This window comes from Panthera leo, chromosome B4 (assembly GCF_018350215.1).
Source record: "Panthera leo isolate Ple1 chromosome B4, P.leo_Ple1_pat1.1, whole genome shotgun sequence".
NCBI lineage: Eukaryota > Metazoa > Chordata > Mammalia > Carnivora > Felidae > Panthera > Panthera leo.
In genome coordinates, this window is record NC_056685.1 from 116,519,129 (window position 1) to 116,538,859 (window position 19,731).

At 39.7% G+C, this 19,731-nt stretch overlaps 1 protein-coding gene across 3 annotated transcripts in view; it reads right to left on the minus strand.

The window, feature by feature from the left end:
• Positions 1-19,378, minus strand: part of CCDC38 (coiled-coil domain containing 38) — a 58,228-nt gene extending 38,850 nt beyond the window's left edge. For all 3 annotated transcript variants that reach the window (XM_042947426.1, XM_042947425.1, XM_042947424.1), the window contains exons 1-4: positions 19,202-19,378; positions 10,540-10,593; positions 6,735-6,835; positions 5,409-5,574 (exon numbers count right to left, since the gene is read on the minus strand). In XM_042947426.1, coding sequence (XP_042803360.1) covers positions 5,409-5,574; positions 6,735-6,835; positions 10,540-10,579 — 307 coding nt within the window. In that variant the 5' untranslated portion in view covers positions 10,580-10,593; positions 19,202-19,378. The remainder of the gene's footprint in view (positions 1-5,408; positions 5,575-6,734; positions 6,836-10,539; positions 10,594-19,201) is intronic.
• Positions 19,379-19,731: the final 353 nt, after the last annotated feature.

Below are 19,731 nucleotides of genomic sequence, written 5' to 3' on the forward strand. Positions count from 1 at the left end.
TGACCTTAAAAAATCATTATACCTTCAAATAAACATTTTTCCTAATCACTCAAAAGCTGATTTCATAATAGTAACTATCATTGATTTTATGTTCATCATATTCCAAGAACTTTATTAGACACTTTATTTTTTTAATGTTTATTTATTTTGAGAGAGAGAGATTGAATGTTTGTGTGTGTGTGTGTGTGTGTGTGTGTGTGCTGGAAAGGAGCAGAGAGAGAGGAGAGAGAGATACTCCCAAGCAGGCTCTGCACTGTCAGTGAGACCATGACCTGAACCGAAATCAAGAGTGGGATACTTAACCAACTGAGCCACCCATTTGCCCCTCGGCAATTTAAATAGATTACTTTATTTAATTTTAACAATAACCCCAATGAGGTACATATTTCTATCCCCATTCTATATGTGAGCTCAGAGATGTCAAGATACTTGCCCAAGATAATAGAGCTAACATGTGGTGGAACGGGCATATGACTCCTCAGCCTGTGCTAAAGAAGACTGAGCTGTTTTAAATCTTAGTGTTTTGGCCAATCTAGATATATAAAAGTGAAGTCCTTTGGCAAAGTGTTCTTGGGGGTCACAAACCAAATTTACGGCAGGAAAGAAAATTTACTATCTAGCCTTTACTATCTAGCAATCAAAAAGATCAGTTTCCTTTCAAGATTTCTTCGTTCTAGAAAAATTATACATAGGCTGCATTTCAATAATGTTCACTTCATGAAGAACCACCAGAATGTGGTATAGAACAAAGTCTTTTGATTAAAATGTAAATAGAAGTTGAAAGTAGTGTTTTTCTGTTTGTTTTTAAAGTTTATTTTTGAGAGAGAGAGCACGAGCTGGGGAGGCAGAGAGAGGGAGAGAGAGAGAATCCCACAGGGCTCAAACCCATGAACCATGAGATCATAACCTGAGCCAAAGCCAAGAGTCAGACACTTAACCGATTGAACCACACAGATGCTCAAAAAAATCTTGTTTCCCAAATGACCAGTGAGCCTGTACTGCATGCACTAGGAAGGAAGCCCACAGTCTTGGACCGTATTCTGCCTCTGCCTCTTACTAGCTATGAGGATGTGAGTAAATTACTCACCCTCTCCAAGCCTCAGTTTTCCCATCAGCAAAAATGAGGACACTAATTGTGGTAAATTGTATTATTGTTCCAAACTATTTTCTGCCCCCTCTGTAAGAAGATTATCTCCCCCTTACCACCCCACCCTGCCCCGTATCAGGCTTGACCATTGACTGGATTTGGCTCATGTAATACAAGAGGAAGTGATCTGTGATGCTTCCAAGCACAAGTTTTAAGAACCACCACTGGTTCTCTCTTTCTCCTTCTGCAATAACTCCAGCAACATATCAGACAGGGGTTGTTCCTTCAGTGCAGGACCCAATGAAAAGCACCAAAGTTGAAAGGTGAATGAGAAATAAACTTCTGTTGTTGTCAGCCACTGAAATTTAGAAATGGTTTATGACCACAGCATAAGGTAGCCTAATGGATCATTACTATAATTTCTACCTCATAGTGGTGTTGCGAGAAGGAAGTGAGGCAACATGCTAAGAAACACATCATAGCTTCTTAATCGCTAGCTATTATTAAAAATACAATTCGAACGAGTAATCGCTTAATTTTCCCAGGTCAGTAATGATAGCAATTATGATTATTATAATCATTAATAGTTCTGTGATTATGGGTAACAAACAACAAGATTTGGAGTCAGACATTGGTTTGAGTTCTGTTCCACCTAGTGACCTTGAATTAGTGATTCAACCTCATTGGGCAATTTTCATCAGAGGAGGAGAGGAGGCAAAAATATCTAACAGCATTTTGTTGAGGATTAAGTAAAATAACATATGTGAAAGGAATAAGCACCTGGTTATAACATAGTTTTCTTTTTAATGCATAAACAAATTGATTATAAAAAATCCTCAACATTCATAAAATTAGAGTCATAAAATGAACTGCCATGTACCTATCACCTACTTCAACACAATCAACATTTTACTAATCTTGTTTCATCTATTGCCACCCCTCACTCTCCCCCTCACTGGAATTTTTAAAAAAAATTTTTTTATGTTTATTTACTTTTGAGAGAAAGAGAGAGAGAGAGAGACAAAAGTGTGAGCAGGGGAGGAGCAGAGAGAGAGTGAGACACAGAATCCGAAGCAGACTCCAGGCTCTGAGCTGTCAGCACAGAGCCTGATGCGGGGCTTGAACTGACAGAGTGGAGATCATGGCCTGAGCTGAAGTGGGCCGCTTAACTGACTGAGCCACCCAGGTGCCCCGCCCCTCACTGGAATATTTTAAAACAAATCCAAACCATTGTTACCATTGAATCCATAAACCCTTTAGTATGTAACTCCATCATATAAAAGAGTCTTAAAACATAGTCATAATACAACTATCATACCAAACAAAATGAACAATTCCTTAGTATCATCTTTACCTACTCTGGGTTCAGATTTCTCCAGTTGTCTCAAAAATAACTTTTTAGAATTAAAAAAGTTAAAATATAAACAAAGATCAGTTTGGTTGGCATAAGTCCTGAAGTCAATTTTTTATGTGTAACTTCCATCCCCATCCCCCCATAAACACTTCCTTTATTCCATGCCATTTATTGGTTTAAGAAACCAGATCAATTTCCCTGTAGAATTTCCTTTATAACGAGATTGCATCCTCATGGTATTATTTAACATGTGCTCAATCTCCCACGTTTGTTTGATTAGATTCAGTCTCAATTTATTTAAAAAACATTTTTAATAGAAAAAAAGCATGAAAGTGCTTTCTGTAGCTTTGATTTGGTCACTTGTGATGGGTCAGATGAATTGGAATCAATTTCAACATAAAAAAAAAAAACTTATACTGTTCTTTCTGTTTTTTCACCAATAGAATTTATTAGAAACATTTCAATAGTGTATGACACATCCTATCTTTTCCTTTTGTCCTCGCAGAGCACAGATCACATGAAAGGAATGATTTTTTTTAATTTTGGAGTTTTTTAAATTCCAAATTAATTTTAAATTTTTTAAATTTGGAGGAATTTTGGAGACAAATTCTGTGTATGCTAAACTTATACAGAGACTGATAAATATCAAGTCTAGAATTCAAAGAGAAATGCCAGAGTATGTAGGAACAGATACTTTTTTTCTAGCTGTATTGAGATATAATCGGCATATAATATTGTTTCAGTTTAAAATGTAGAACATGATGATTTGATACACATATATTATAAAATGATTGCCATAATAAGATTAGTTAACACACCTTTTGCCTTACATTACTACCATTTTGTTGTGGTGGTGGTGGTGAGAACATTTAAGATCTACTCTTGGCAACTTTAAAGTATATGATGCAGTATTGTTAACTGTAGTCCCCATGCTATACGTCAGATCTTCAGAACTTACTTATCTTATAACTGGAAATTTTTACCCTTTGATCAACATCTTGCCATTTTCCCCACTCCCCAGTCCTTGGCAATAACCAATCCACTCTGTTTCTATGAGTTTGGCTTTTTTAGATAAAAAAAAATTCTATACTGTCCTTTTAGTAAATATTATAGTCATGCTTACCACCTTAGGCTACTTTAACATGATACTATCTGGCTGACTTGGTGTGATTTTATTCTTCCACGCCTAAATAGACTGGTTGTAGTGGGTTTCCCATTTTGGCTCTTCTAGCTATCTGGAAGGTTTTTGACAAAGAGACCACGTATGATAAAGCCCTCCGGAAGCACTAGTGTTCCTCAACACCGGAATACCTCATCACTCACTGGGGATGTGGTCAAGAGGTGTTGCCCTTTGAGAGTAAAACCAAAGTCAAGCTGCCAGCTGCATTTAGGTGGAAATGACACATCTATTATGCAGCCTAACCAATCTGTCTATGACAGTTTCTGTGTAATTTTTTGAGGTGATCTAGCAGTTGGCTGCTATTGCATACAGAAAAATAAAATAACTGGGCTCCCAAAGTAGGGGTCACTTGCTCATTTCACATCATGTGGGTCTGTTTCTAATGAGGATCCAGGCAGGCAATGTAAGGTTGGGAAATGGGGGTTTCAACCAAATCAACTCTTGATTGGAAAGAGTCAGAGGGGGATTTATTTTCAATGAAAATGTCCAAATTGCTTAACTGTGTAACTGGCAGAAACTGACAACCTGATTTCCATTGTTAACAGAGCCCAAATTGCCTTGGATAATACCAAACGATTGTACCATTTCCTTTTTGAGAGTTTACTGTATGTCATTTACTCTTAAGAGGCCAGGAACTCCTCTGTCAACTGGCATGGTGTTAAACAGGGTCATCTGCAAAACCACACTTGCTAGGTGTCTCAGAAGTGGTAGTGTCACAAGGATATTTGAAGGTGGCCACTTTGTGTAGAACTCTAAAACATATCCCATATCATTTTAAGTGCTCTTGATAACTTAAGGATCACCATTCTACAAAGGTAAACTATGAGGCACACTACTGAACCTAGCTATTCCCTCCTAGAGGTATAGTCACTGATATCACTATGTTGCCTGTCATTCGCACTTTTTCATACAACTATGTGCAGGATACGTGCCTCTAAGATCTTCTAAAAAGAGATAATGTGGCTTTCTTCTTCTACACTAATTATAGTCTCCAAAGTTCTTTCCTAAGTGGCTGGTTTTTTTTGTTTCGTTTTGTTTTTTTGTTCCCTAAAGATTTTCTTTTATCACAATTTGGGAGAGTTACCAAAATTTTTAAGTTTCCACAACAAATCCTGCGCATTCAATGTATCTTCCTTCCTTCCTTTTAATTTTAGTTTAAAAATGTGGACAAAACTTATTTGGGGGGAAGATTTTATGACCCCCATCATCCTAGCATTAATCATATCAATGTCATTGGCTTCCAACTGCTTTCTATGTCATTTGTAGGCACTTCTTGATTCAATAAGTGAGAAATGTCCATGACATTTTGATGAACAAGTTGCCCTTTTTCATAGAGCAAGAATTAAAAGCCTATAATAACAACATGTTGCCTTCAAGTGCCCTTGAAACAGGTTATGTCTTTGCAACAACAAGGCTCTTAGCATCCTGATTCCGGATATGTGAGTTTTATGGCCTGGAAAATCAAGACTTCTCTTAGAAAGTTTTCATATATTTCTACATCTAGAAACGAGTTTAAATGGCCCATGCCATAACCTTTAATACTGTATCATTTGGGGAGTGACTTTCTTCCTTAGAACCATGAAAAGGAGTAACAGTCTATTTCTTGGAAAAGTGTGTTTTCTTATTTAAAATAGATTTTTCTCCCAACTCTCAGCCCCCATTTACAAAGGCTTCCCCACCATAGTATGAGATAGTATACTTTTTTTTTTACCTCCAGAAAAGCCCCCAAACCTGACATTAACAGTAAATATTCAAAACAATGTTCTTAACCAGTAATTTAGACTTACCTTCTGTTAATCTGAGAATAAGAGTGGGATCTAGCCCAAATTTTTCAAATGAGTCACCAGCTGTGTCAGAGTAGAATGCTCTTTGGCCCAGGTGTGAACGACTCTTCATTCGAGATGAAAAAGTAGACTTTTGGTAGACTCTCATGCTGCGGTTTATAATTTTTTCCTGCCCAAGTGGAAAAGCTTAATGGAATTTTTACTACATAAAATGTTGTCTTTAAAAATAGTGATCATATATAAAAATGTCATTTACAACAAGTCTTGTTCTCATTACTGATATATTTCTCAGTAGTGATACATTAAACAAGCAACTTTGAGTTCTTAACTCTGAAGGACTGGGTCTAATTTTCAGTTCCTTCTCTTAGGAAGCTGAGCACAGATATAAAGACATTGAACATTTCCCAAACAGGTGCATCACAAATATGAGACTGGAAAGTGCTCTGGCTTTATTTTCATTTTCATTTTTTAATCTTATCTTGCCCAAACTGCAGGTAACTTGGAAATTCCACTATTTTGAAAGGACTGGTTCTGTGGAATTGAATTGAAAACTTGAGAGGAAATGGACCTCTCCAGTAGACAGGAAGAAATCAGCCTTTCAGTTTCAGAATCTTTGCTCAATTTAATTTTGGATTTTCAATAAAACTATACAACTCAAGCATGAAACCATCACCTTACAGATGAATCAGTTAGTGAGCATTTCTAGATACTTTTTCATTCTAATTAGGATTTTAAAAATCCTATAACCAATCTTTACCTCTAGGAATAAGGAAAGCCAACCTCATGAAATCCAAATTGTGTAATATAAGGTACAATAATATAAGTAGTGAGATTAACTGCAGGGCACACACCACCACCATCACCACCACCACCCTTCTCTCCAACAAGGATGGGCACTCCTTTCTCTACATTTCTTTTGTATGCCTCTATTACTGTATTTTATCAAGTCTAAGATGTCACTTATTGTAGCTGCACTATCACTTTATGCATTGCCAATTATGCATGGCACCCCATCTATATATGCTGGATCCCAATTTCAGGAATGAGAAAATGTGAAAAAAATATGAACATTAGAATCAGTGAAGTGGGGTATACCATACTTGTCATATGCCATTGTCATGGTGCGTCTGTCTTCCCCCAGTAGGTGGTGATCCCTAGGTCTTTACTGTTAGATGATGTTCCTTTTGTGTGTGCTTATACTCCAGCACAGTGTGCAATGCATACACAGACATCTGACTCCATGTCTTAACCCAGCAAAATTAATAAAAGTGATAGATAGGAGGATAGGTTTCTAACATTAATTGGGTTTAGGCTTTAACAAAACGTTACCTTTTTCTTTGCTGCCACTTCATTTTCTTTGAAAAGAAAGAGATCTTTGAAAAAGATCTTATATGGCCTTTCCTTTTTGACTGAGTCTTCTTTTCCTTTATCTGTTAAAAAAAAGGAAAGAGAAACATCTGTCATCCCTGCTCTGTTGACCAGAAGGGCGAGGCTCCCCCTAGCCAGGGTACAGCAAGTGGATAGGTGGGTCTCTGAGGAGGACACAGGCAGCCTTTGCCTCCCCAACTGAGGCAGGGATGCAGGGCCTGGATCTCAAGGGCAGAAGACACAGCTCATCTGTCTGTTTCCCATGGCATCAAGCAGAGTGCTTAGTACTTCAAGGGGGATAAGTCTGTATTTGTTGTGTGAATAGATAAGTGGGCCAATTACAAGATAGTGGGATCATATTTTGAGGCATTAAGATATTGCTCCTTTCCATCACTACAAATACAACTACATTCTCTTATACCACCATTTCAGCAGCAATAGACACAGCCAATATCCTTAGGGACATCCTCAGTCCAGACTCGAGAGTCTTCAAAAAAAAAAAAAATCAAAGATAATGATGAGTATTGGTGAGGATCGGAGGAATTGGAATCTCAAACGTTCTGCTACTGGGAATGCAAAATAGTGCAGCCGCTTTGGAAAACTGGCAGTTCCTCAAAAAGCTGAACATCTGGTTGCCATGTGACCCAGTCATTCCACTCCTAGAAATGAAAATGTACGTTCACATGAAACTTGTACATGAATGTTTATAGCAGTATTAGACATAATGGTCAAAAGATAGAAACAATCCAAATATCCATCAACTGATGAATGGCTAAACAAAATGTGGTATATCCATACAATGGAATAATAATCGGCCATAAGAAGGATACATAATACAAGACTGATGAAACTTGGAAATATATTAAGTGACAGAAGCCACATTAATTCCCTACATTATAAGATTCCATTATATTTCATGAAATGTCTAGAATAGACACATCCATGGAGCCAAAATGTAGATTAGTGGTTGCTGAGGGCTGGAGACGAGATGGAGGAGGGTAAGAGGTGACGGCTAAGGACTGCAGGGTTTCTTTCTGAGATGATTAAAGTGTCCTAAAATGGACGGTGGTGATGGTTGCAAATATCTGTGAATACAAACCACACACTTGTACACTTAATAAAAAATAAGCCTGGCTATAAAGGGCTTGGGGCAGGGGGAGATGGAAAGGGAGAGGAAGAGAGGGAGAGAGAAGTCAACTGAATTTCTGAATGGACTTTTTGTTTTTATTTATAAAATCTGAAATGATAAAAGGTCTTTCTCTTTTTCTTTCTTTATTGCTTCCTAATGTTTGAGGGTGGAAATTTTGACTTTAAATACCACTGGCCAGAAACAGGAATACTGGAGCTTGGAACTGTTACCTTAAGTCAGTGAAAAGGAAAGGATAACTGAAGACACATCTCTCTGCCCCAGCCCCTGCACCTACTCTCACCTCCCCAAATATCAGAATGTCTTGAAAGCAACACTCTTCTCCAAGTGGCTAAGAGATTCCCAGCAGGGCTGGGAATTATTGGTCTGGAGTTTATAGGCTGCCTGAGAATTGGCTCTTTGCCCAGGGATTCAGTTGGGAAAGTGGGAGTGTCTGGGATAGAAACCTCAGACACATTTTTCTGCAGGTAATGGATTAGGAAAAAAGAAAATTACAGAATAGAAGCCTTTGGCTCAACATGGAATGTGGAATTTTCTGATCACCTCCTATTCACCTTGTGGGTAAAGGAAGGATCCCCTGCCCTAAATAGGATGAGATGGATGAACATATGACACTCAACACTGGACTGATGAGATAGACAGCATCTGGGATGCTGGGATATTAGTCCCTTATATGCCCAGCCCAGGGGAGGAAGACACCGCCTGCCATGCAGGACCACATCATGACTGCACTTAGGAGCAGAGCGAAACAGCGGGGATTGCAGGAGACAGGCTTTGTAGTAATAAGAGGATAAGGTGCCCCCTGCTTCCCATAACAGGATGTAATTGACTTATGAAACCCATTAGGTTGAAGACCAGTGGGGTGTAACTGGTCCAGTTGATGGGGAAAATAGGTGGGGAACCTTTCTCACTGAGTGGAGGTCGAATCTGGCAAGAACAGGGAGACTTACAGTTCGACCTTTGGGGATCTGTGAAACTCAAAGATGTCAATGCAATACATGAAATTTTAGGCTTTGTGATACATGAGCAAAGACAGGTGAGGGTAAGTCCAGGCAGCTGGGCTTGGAGACAGCAGGAGTATAGAAGGGCAGAGCCAACAGACTGAGGCTCAGGAGGAGACAACAGAAGTCAAGGACCCAAACGGACTTAGGGTTGAGTGGCATTGCCAGTCTATGACCTGGTGGTACCCTATACCACCACTCTGAGGCCAGAGCTGGACCTGACATCCCAGGATGGGACCACTGATGTCTTCCAAAGGGTGAGGCATTGGTAGGCTGGACATCTCTCCCTCCACCAACTTTCTCTCCTCCTAAGAAAAACCTTACAAACTTAATGTCCACCCCACCCTAGGTGGCTTAAAATTTTAAATGCCCGATTTTAATCCCCTCTGATCAAGTTTAAGTATCCTGGGTTGACAAAATATTTTTTCTCTTCTAACTCCAAAGCCAAATTCTTTTTGTTTATAGAGAAATAGAAAAACTAAAACTCTGAATACCAAGTATATTAATTTTCTATGGCTGCCCTACTAAATTACCACAAACTTGGCAGCTTAAGACAAGAGAACTTTATTCTCTCACAGACCTGGAGTTCAGGAGTCCAAAATCAAGGTGTCGTCAGGACTATAATCCCTCCAAAGGCTCCACCTTAGCCCTTCCAGCTTCTGGTGGCTTCAGCCATTCACTGCCTGTGTAACTCCTGCCTCCATTCACAGGGCCTTCTTCTATTTTTTCCGCTTGTCATTGGATTTAGGACCGGGCTTATATCCGGGATGATCTCATCTTGAGATACTTCCATTACACTTGCAAAGACCCTTTTTCCAAATAAGGTCACATGGCAGGGACACAGACAGCTACCACCATTCTGGAGGGCCGCGTTCAACTTGCTCTAGCAAGTTTCCTGAATTATAAACTCACTATAAGCATTGGCTCTTAGCCAACCTTTCTCCCCACCTGAATTACTTCCTAGTCACATAGAACTAGGGCTGCTATAACAAATCACCACAAATTAAGGGGCTTAAAACATCAGGCATTTATTCTCTCACAGTTCTGGAGGCCTGAACTGAATGCATTGGTTTGGTTTTCTCTGGGAGTTTCTGAGGGAGAATCCATTGTATGACTTTCCCCTAGCCCATGGAAAATGCCCGTGGAATGCCTATTACCTGTAACATACTCTTGGCATTACCCAATTTTCAAATCTTTGTCAAATTTGTAAGTGAAAAAGAATTTATTCTTCTATACCAATAAATATGAATTCCTTGTATATTTGTAAAGAAGCAGGAGGAGGAGAGAAAGGCTGGATAAGGAAAGGAGAGGACAGATTTTGATAAGATGTAGTTATTCATGACCTTTATTATGACAAATAATTGAGTTGTTTTATGTCATGAAATTCCCTAGCAAACTAGCTAAGTATGACAACTTAATGCCCTTCTGATGTGGAGATTTGTCTTTGCAGAATTAAAAAGTGGAAGAGAACTTTCTCAGCAGCAGGCCATTTATAAACTCTTTACATAGAAAGATGCTTGTCTTGTGGCATTCTCCTTTTCCTACTCTCCCAAGTCTACCATGGAGACTGACCATACCAGGCGCAAAGCAAGAACTCATTGACAGATTCCTTCTTTACCTCCAGGAGTCAGTGGTATCGGCAAAAAATACGATGACATTTTGTCTCCTGGCCCTGTCCAAAGAAAAGGAAATACATTAAAAGTAAATTCTGTAAACCTGTGCACACCGGGTGATGTATGGAAGTGTTGAATCACTAAATAGTACTCCTGAAATCAATATTACACTGCATGTTAACTGGAATTTTTTTTAACTCACCGGAATTTAGATAAAAACTTAAAAAAAAATAAATTCCATAAACCTTGTATAAAGAGGCTAAATTCAACAACCAGTGGTTCCAAATAGCCTTCATTACTTTTAAAAGTAGTATATGCGTAAACTCTTTGACCCAGCAATTCCAAATCTAGGAACTTATCCCAAGAAAATAATCAGGTAAGTGGGCAAAAATGTATGTACAATAATATTTGTTGACATGTTATTTAATAAACAGGGAATTGATTAAATAACTACGGTGTACCCATAACATGGATCGCCTTGTGGCCCCTCAAAACGATGCTGTAGTCACTGTTTAGCTCTGTTAACAATATATTACAAGTAAAAAACAAAATATTTCAAAATGGTGGGAATGGTGTGGGTTTTAAAAAACACAGGCCAAATCAGATGCTTTAAAAGTTGTTCAGCCAAACATTAATAGTTGTTGTCTTTGATTTGGAGCAACCCCTCCTTTCATTTTTATCAGGTGTGGGATTAAGGTTAGGTGCAAAATTTAAGGAAGTAGCCCCCCAAACTCAGTTATCAAGATAAATAACATGTCAATGCAAGTTTTTTAAAAATTCCAAGATAATGCAGGAAAAAAAAATCTATGGTGAACAAAATATTAAAACTTTAAATACAGACAGGATTCGACTGTGAACTCATGTGACCCTGAGAGTGCATGCCTCACTTGTCACACCCGCGTCCTGGCCCACAGATCTTGTCTGTATTTACATTTTTGATATTTTGTTCATCGTGGAACTTTTTGCATTAATTTTTATTTTAAAAAAATAGTGAATTAAATTAAAATGTTTGGTTTTGTCCATGCTGAGCATGGAGCCTGCTTGGGATTCTCTGTCTCCCCCTTTCTCTGTCCCTCCCCTGCTCACTCATGTGCATGCACTCTCTCTCAAAATAAATAAAATTAAAAAAAAAATGTTGTTTTTGCCTTCCCCTTTAGGCTTTGCACCAAAGGCAAATGTTTGACTTCCTTCACCCTAATCCTGTTCTTGAATTTTTATACTTTTTTGTGTTATTCTCAATGAGTTTGTGTAATTTTTACAATGAAAAAAGTATCAATGATATTTTCATTAGGGAGGAAAAAGGACGTTTAGTATTTGATATAAAAACGTGTGCCTGGGGGTGCCTGGGTGGCTCAGTTGGTTGAACGTCAGACTACAGCTCAGGTCATGATCTCATGATCCATGAGTTCCAGCCCCTCATCGGGCTCTGTGCTGACAGCTCAGAGCCTGGAGCCTCCTTCGGATTCTGTGGTTCCTTCTCTCTCTGTCCCCCCTGCCCCCACTCTCTGTCTCTGTCTCCGTCTCTGTCTCTCTCTCAAAAATAAGTAAACATTAAAAAAAAAATTTTTTTTAAAAGGTGTGCCCTTGTCAGAATGGCTAACATTAACAACTCAGGCAACAACAGATGTTGGCAAAGATACGGAGAAAGAGGATCTCTTTTGCACTGCTGGTGGGAATGCAAACTGGTGCAGCCACTTTGGAAAACTGTATGGAGGTTCCTCAAAAAATTAAAAATAGAACTACCCTATGACCCAGCAATTGCACTGCTAGGTATTTATCCAAGGGATACAGGTATGCTGTTTTGAAGGGACACATGCACCCCAATGTTTATAGCAGCACTATCAACAATAGCCAAAGTATGGAAAGAGCCCAAATGTCCATCGATGGATAAATAGATATAGAAGATGTGGCATATATATATATATATATATATATATATATATATATATAATGGAGTATTACTCTGCAATTAAATAGAATGAAATCTTGCCATTTGCAACTACGTGGATGGAACTAGAGGGTATTATGCTAAGCAAAATCAGTCAGAGAAAGACAAGTATCATATGACTTCACTCATATGAGGACTTTAAGAGACAAAACAGATGAACTTAAGGGAAGGGAAGCAAAAATAATATAAAAATAGGGAGGGGGACAAATATAAGAGACTCATAAATATGGAGAACAAACAGAGGGTTACTGGAGGGGTTGTGGGGAGGGGTAGGCTAAATGGGTAAGGGGCTTAAGGAATCTACTCCTGAAGTCATTGTTGCTCTATATGCTAACTAACTTGGATGTAAATTTAAAAATAAATAAATAAAATGGTAAAAAAAAAAAAAAAAGACACTTGTTACGATGAGCACTGGGTGTTGTATGTAAGTGATGATTCACTGAATTATACTCCTGAAACCAATATTGCATTGTATGTTAACTAACTAAAATTTAAATAAAAATTCGAAGAAAAAAAAAAGGTGTGCCCGCAATAGGTGTGCCCGCAATGGGACAAACATCCTGTTTCAGGTTGCCCATTTATTTATTTTTAAATGTTAATTTATTTATTTTGAGAGAGAGAGAGAGAGAGAGTTGGTTAGAGAGAGAGGAAGAGAGAGAATCCCAAGCAGGCTCTGAGCTGTCAGTGCAGAGCCCCACTCAGGGCTCCAACTCAAACTCACAAACAGTGAGATCACGACCTGAGCTGAAATCAAGAGTCAGATGCTTAACCAACTGAGCCATCCAGGCACCTGTAGCTCCTTATTTAAATTTTGCCTCAGTTCTCTGAAAGAACCACCTTGAAGAGCTAAGAGTCCCAGAAGCATTTGTAGCAGGTGATTAAAGATACAGACTTTGGAATGGAGAAGCCTGTTGGTTTGACATTTACAGATGTGTGAGCAAGATCACTTAACATTCAAAAAATATTTATTGAGTACCTACTATGTGCCAGGCACTGTTCTGGCTGCCAGAGACAGGACAATTTAAAAACAACAACAGACAAAAAACACAGTTTCTTCATGGAATCTACATTTAATTATTTAGCATCTCTGAGCCTCAGATTCCTATTCCAGAAAATGGGGATATAATCTCACCCCTTAAAGCTTTCATGAGGATGCAATGTATATGAATAACCAAGCAGGGTGCCTAGCATGCAGACCAAACTCAGTAAGTGGGAGAAATTTTGCACTAATATTTGTTCATTAGAATGTGATTTTACTTCCATGATTATAAAAATAAAAATGAAAAAGAGAAAAGAAATTACATTAAAGCTTAAAAAAATTTGTTTAATGTTTATTTATTTTTGAGAGAGAGAGAGAAAGCAGAGTGTGAGCAGAGGTGGGGAGGGGGAGAAAGAGAGGGAGACACAGAATCTGAAGCAGGCTCCAGGTTCTGAGTTGTCAGCACAGATCTCGACGCGGGGCTTGAACTCACAAACCGTGAGGTCATGACCTAAGCCAAAGTTGGATGCTCAACCGACTGAGCCACCCAGGTGCCCCATATGTTAAAGCTTATAATAGAGAAAAGATTAACAAAAACCTACATCATTGATACTATACTTTTCAGATTACTGAAGATTTTTTAAATGTTTGTTTATTTGTATGAGAGAGAGAGAGAGAGAGTGCACAAGTGAGGGAAGGGCAGAAAGAGAGGGAGACAGGATCCAAAGAGGTTCTGCATTGGCAGTAGAGAGCCCCATGCAGGGATAAAACACAAACTGTGAGATCATGGCCTGAGCTGAAGTCAGACACTTAACCAACTGAGGCAGCCAGGCATGCCTGAAGATATTTTTCACAGGCAGTGGATTCATTCTGATAGTGGAAATTTTATGGGCCCATAAAAAAATTGATTTACTATTGGATGGCCAATAGTTAAGATTTGTAGGGGATTTTCTTATATTTGTATACTCAGCACTCCTCCAAATCCCTAAGATTTGGTTCTGTTCACTTCTCTCTTGACATACTTTAAATCTTTTAATTCTTCTATCTATCTACATTCACTCCCCTATCCATCCCCACTTTCATTCACTTCTCCCAAGTCTACCTGCAATAAAAATTTTTATCCATGGGTTCTGGCACTTTCTCACTCAGAAAAACCAGAAGTTCCCAGTCATCTAAGCCAACCAATAGCAGGTATCTGCTCTGATTCCATCTTTCTAGTAACTCATAGAACATTGAATGGAATCAGTAGTCTCTAAAAGCTGTTATACTTCTGTACTCCTGTACATATTAATCTCCCTATTGATCAATGAAGGGTTGGTAAAGAACATAAGAGAGAAGAAGAGAACCGCTGTTCCTAGAAGGGATTATAAAGTTCTCTGAACTAAACCAATATGATGTGTCAACCAGGAAAAGGAAGCCGAAGCCATGAATGTCTTTGTTGTGCAAAATAAAAATAGCACGATGACTAAACAAAAGCTCTGTACTGAAATCGAGGGAAAATGTCATTGGACTGCATAGCAAATACCTGCAAGTTCACATCTAAAATATTTGTTCAAATCCAACTTCCGACAGACGAAAAAGATGAAGAACTCAGAAAAAACTAAAGCTTCAAAATGGTGGTGTGTGTGTGTGTGTGTGTGTGTGTGTGTGTTGGGGGTCACCTGCATGGCTCAATCAGTTAAGTGTCCAACTTCAGCTCAGGTCATGATCTCACGGTTCATGAGTTTGAGCCCCACGTTGGGCTCTGTGCTGACAGCTCAGAGCCTGGAGCCTGCTTCCGATTTTGTGTCTGTCTGTCTCTCTGCCCCTCCCTCACTCATGCACGGTCTCTCTCCTTCAAAAATAAACATTAAAAAATGGTGGTGTGTGATTTCAAGCCATCATTTTTAGAGGTGGCATAAGCTAGTGATTAAGCATAGTGAGGAGCATGGACTTTCATTGTGCTCCTTAATTCTCACACTTCAATTTCCCCATCTTTCATTTCTTTCTTTCTTTCTTTCTTTCTTTCTTTCTTTCTTTCTTTCTTTCTTTCTTTCTTTCTTTCTTTCTTTCACTTTAGGGAGAGAGAGCATGAGCAGGGGAGAGGAACAGAGGGAGAGAGAAAGAATCCCAAGCAGGCTCCGAGCTGTCAGTGTGGAGCCTGACACAGGGCTTGATCCTGCGGCCCTGGGATCATGATCTGAGCTGAAATGAAGAGTCAGATGCTCAATTGACTGAGCCACTCAGGCGCTCCTCAATTTCCCTATCTTTCAAAAGGACTGATAAGAATAACACCTACTTCATGAGATAGTTAGGTGAGTTAACATGTGTCCCTCACTTTGGACAGCATCAGATGCACAGTAAGTACCATAGCAGTACTTGGAGAAAGCATTCCAAAGAGGAAGGATACCCGGTGTGTTTGAGGAATGGCAAGGAGATTAGTGGGACTTAAGCATAGTGAACAAAGCAGAGAGTGATAGATGAAGTCAGAAAGATAGCAAGGGCCCTGTGGGTCATTTCTTCAGTGAAATGAGAATCTGTAATGAACCACTCTGATGGCTGACCTGGGAAGAGACTGTACAAGGGGATGGGGGTGGAATAAGGACACCTGTTGGGAGGCTACAGTCATTGGGAGGCACGAGATAATGGGGACAGTAGTGGAAGCAGTGAGAGGTGGTCTGATTCTAGATACGTTTGGAAAATAGAGCCTATTGGACTGGCTGATGGTTTGGATGTGGGGTATGAGATAAAGAGCCCAAGAGAAAAAAGGATAGTTTCCATGAATGGAGACAGAGAAGCTGTGGGGGGAAGATAAATTGGGAAGATCAACATTTCAGTTAGGAACATGTTATGTGTGAGATATGTTAGATGTCTAAGGGGACATGGGTGTAAAATATACTGTTCTTCCAAGCAAACGCCGATCCTGGCTGATTAAATCAATGCTAGCCTTCCTCTAACATTATGCAATTATATGTGGCCACTGAGTCAAATTTTTTGATGTGGATCCTCACAGGGGCAACATGGATGACGCCGCGGGAAGACCCTAACCTTGATGGCAGGTAGGTTTAAATCCTGCTTCTGCCTCTTATCAGCACTTTCTTCTTAGGTCTATCCTATTAAACTCAATGCACCTTCCATAAGGTTCTTCTTACATCAGGTGTGGATGCGAATACTTTTCTTACAGGCTTGTTGCAGTTTTCAAGCACAGGTAAGGTATGCAGTGTGCCTACTTATGGTGTGCTGATAGGGAAATAATTGCCTATCATTTCTTCAAGGTAGATATCCACATCTTTCCTCTTTCTAGTCTGTTCTGCCTCGTGAATAACTGCCAGCATTTGACAAGAATAGGAGAGATAACTGATAACCAATTTTCGTAAGAAACCCTGAACTAAAATTCCTGAAACTGGTTCATTTGAGAGGACTCTCCCAACAATATCAGTGTAGATTTGGGGTACCTGACCCACCTTTGTGTGCATTCTGAACACTCCAAGCTTTATGGAAGTGGAAAAAGAAGAATGGGGTTTTATAATGCCTAACCCTAAAGTCTGAGACCAACTCCTAAAATGGACAATAACAGTATCTACCAGATACTATTCAGAGCAATTTGTGTTTGATTTTCTCAACTCTCTTTATAACTCGGTGAAAATGGATTTCCAGAGTCTCTCAGTAGGAGATAAAAAGCTTTGTTTATCTCCCATATGCAAAGATTTAGACACATTCATACTCAATGGCTTTCAGTTTGTTGTTGTTTTTTTTTTTTTCCCACCTCCTTCCCACCCACTTGGACAAATACTAGGAGAAAGGGCTGTGAACTGTGTCCTTGGATGGTGTGGAGAGACCAGAACTAGCAATTTTTTGTTTACCTGAGAGCCAGGAACCACTAGGTCCTTGGCCTGCTTAATGATCTGCCTCTCTTGATTAGGTCAGAAGCAGAGCACAGTGATGAGGAAATTACCTTCAGCTTGACCTTTAAGGCCTTGCTGGCGTATTTTGTGTGGGCTTTTCTATTGACATTTCTGACTGCCCCTTTTGCAAACTGAAAAAAATAACTGGGGGTCAAGAGGAAGAAAGAGTACAGGAGTAGAAGTCAGCCAATGTGAGTAAGATGATGTGAAAAATACTGTGTAAACTAAGAAATGCTATAGGGATGTTGGTTATTGCGAAGGACATTATCTATAATTATTTAACAATGACCAAGGAGGAGAGAAGTTCTCTCTTATCCTTCTTGCTTGTCTGCAGGGGCTTTTCAGGCAATGTTGTATATCTGGACTGTAACTGATGCACTCAGTTCACTCACAAATAAAAATCCCCATGAAAAGAATGACTATTTCTTTTAGACTTCCCCCCAAACTTGTAAGCTTTAAGTTCATAGTACATTCTGTGAACCCAGCAGGAGATCTAGTGGCTGAAATCTTTAACTTAATTGACTCGTAAGACAAATAACAGGATTAAAATGAATAGTAGTATAATAACAAGTACACCTATAATTTGAGCTAGGCACTGGGCAAAGTGTTTTACATTTCACCTTATATAAAGCTCAAACAAATCCATAAAATAGAAAAAGGCATGAGAAAATGGATGAAAAAACTGAGGTTTAGGAAAGTTAAGTACATTTCCCAAGGTCAAACAACTCATAAGTAACAGAGTAGGATTAAGACAAGTTTATCAAACCCCAAAGCCTTCTATATTTCTATAATTTTACCCTCTCCTTTACGTCTACAACTTCATAAGTCTGCAAATAGGCCTGTAATTGCAAAATGTAACAGATTCAAATCTTTAGCAAAAATTTTATAATATAAAATTTTAATATTTTTCTATGAATTATGACTTTATGTTTGCTTTTCACTATTTCTATTTCTCTTGTACTATTTCTCTATTATACATTTCTCTTTAAAACTATAGGGGAGCATGGGTGGCTCAATCGGTTAAGCATCAGACTTCGGCTCAAGCATGATCTTGAGGTTGGTGGGTTCGAGTCTCACAGAGGGCTCTGTGCTGACAGCTCAGAGCCTGGAGCCTGCTTTGGATTCTGTGTCTCCCTCTCTCTGCCCCTCCCCTGTTCATGCTCTGTCTCTTTCTCAAAAATAAACATTAAAAAAAATAAAAAAAAACTGTGTATAGACACACACATCTGTTTTTGATTATGTGTCTGAGCTGTGAGGAATATATGCACCACCCCCCCCCCCCACCCCCGTAGGGTCTCTTTTATTCACATTCTCTATTGAATTCCTCTCTTTCCTACCAATTGGTTTCTCTCTTGAATGGCCAAAATATGAGAGCTAAAGTATATTCTTACTTATTTGTTCATCTAAAGGATTTTTTGCTTTCTCTTCTTTGTTTTTAAATGGCTTTTAAGTAACACTAAATTGACTTTCTTTTACATTTTATGGTCTTACAGGTCTCAGCCTGCGTTTATGGTCTGTTATTCGTGTTTATCAAATGCCTTCCTTTTGATTATAGTCTTTGCTGGGCAGGGAAAGTGCCTTTCCCGTCTTTGTAAGTTCCACAATCTAACACAGAGCTTCTAATAAAAGCGTCTAAACAAAATAAAATGATTAAGAAACTTAAAACCCAGTGCCTGCCAGTGTTTTCACAGCAGTTGATAGGCAAGAAGAGATGTCGGTGAGAATTACAGACCATCTTGCGTAAACAAACTTGATTCTGTCTCCAACCTTGGGGGCAAATTGAGGGTAGGCCCACCAGTCACAGCTGGGTGTGAGGATGGGAGGTGAGGGGGGCACTGAGCTGAAACCACTTTTACCTCCAAGAGTTTGGATCCAGGAGCCGGTCCAACCTATCCTTCAGAAAGCCGTTAGTAACGGGACGGAAGGACAGAAACGCCAATCGATTCTCTAGGCTCGGCTCTATCCTCCCTCGCCTGGATCCCGCTTCATCTCGGGGACCTTCTGGTAGGGGAATCTGGAGCGGAGCTGGCCAACCGAAAATTGTGCGTGGCACCCGGCTTCTCGGGCGCGCGGACCCAGGAGCAACTCCCACCGCAGCCCCCTCCTCCCCATCCTCAGGTTCCTTCTGCCCGCGGTCCGTCGCGTCCCAGTCGGCTGGGCAGAGGTTCCCCGACACTGCGCCTCCCGGCTCTCTGTGCCTGATTCCCGCACCTACCCCTGAGCAGAGGTTTTCCCCCATTCGGCCCCATCTGGGCGCCCTTGCCCCTCGGTGACTCCCTCAGCGACTCGCCTGGCCACGTGATCGACGAAGCCCACCCTTCTCTCTCCCGGTGACCCAGCTTCAGTTTCCTAATCTGGAGAGTAGGGACAACAGTCTCCACATTTA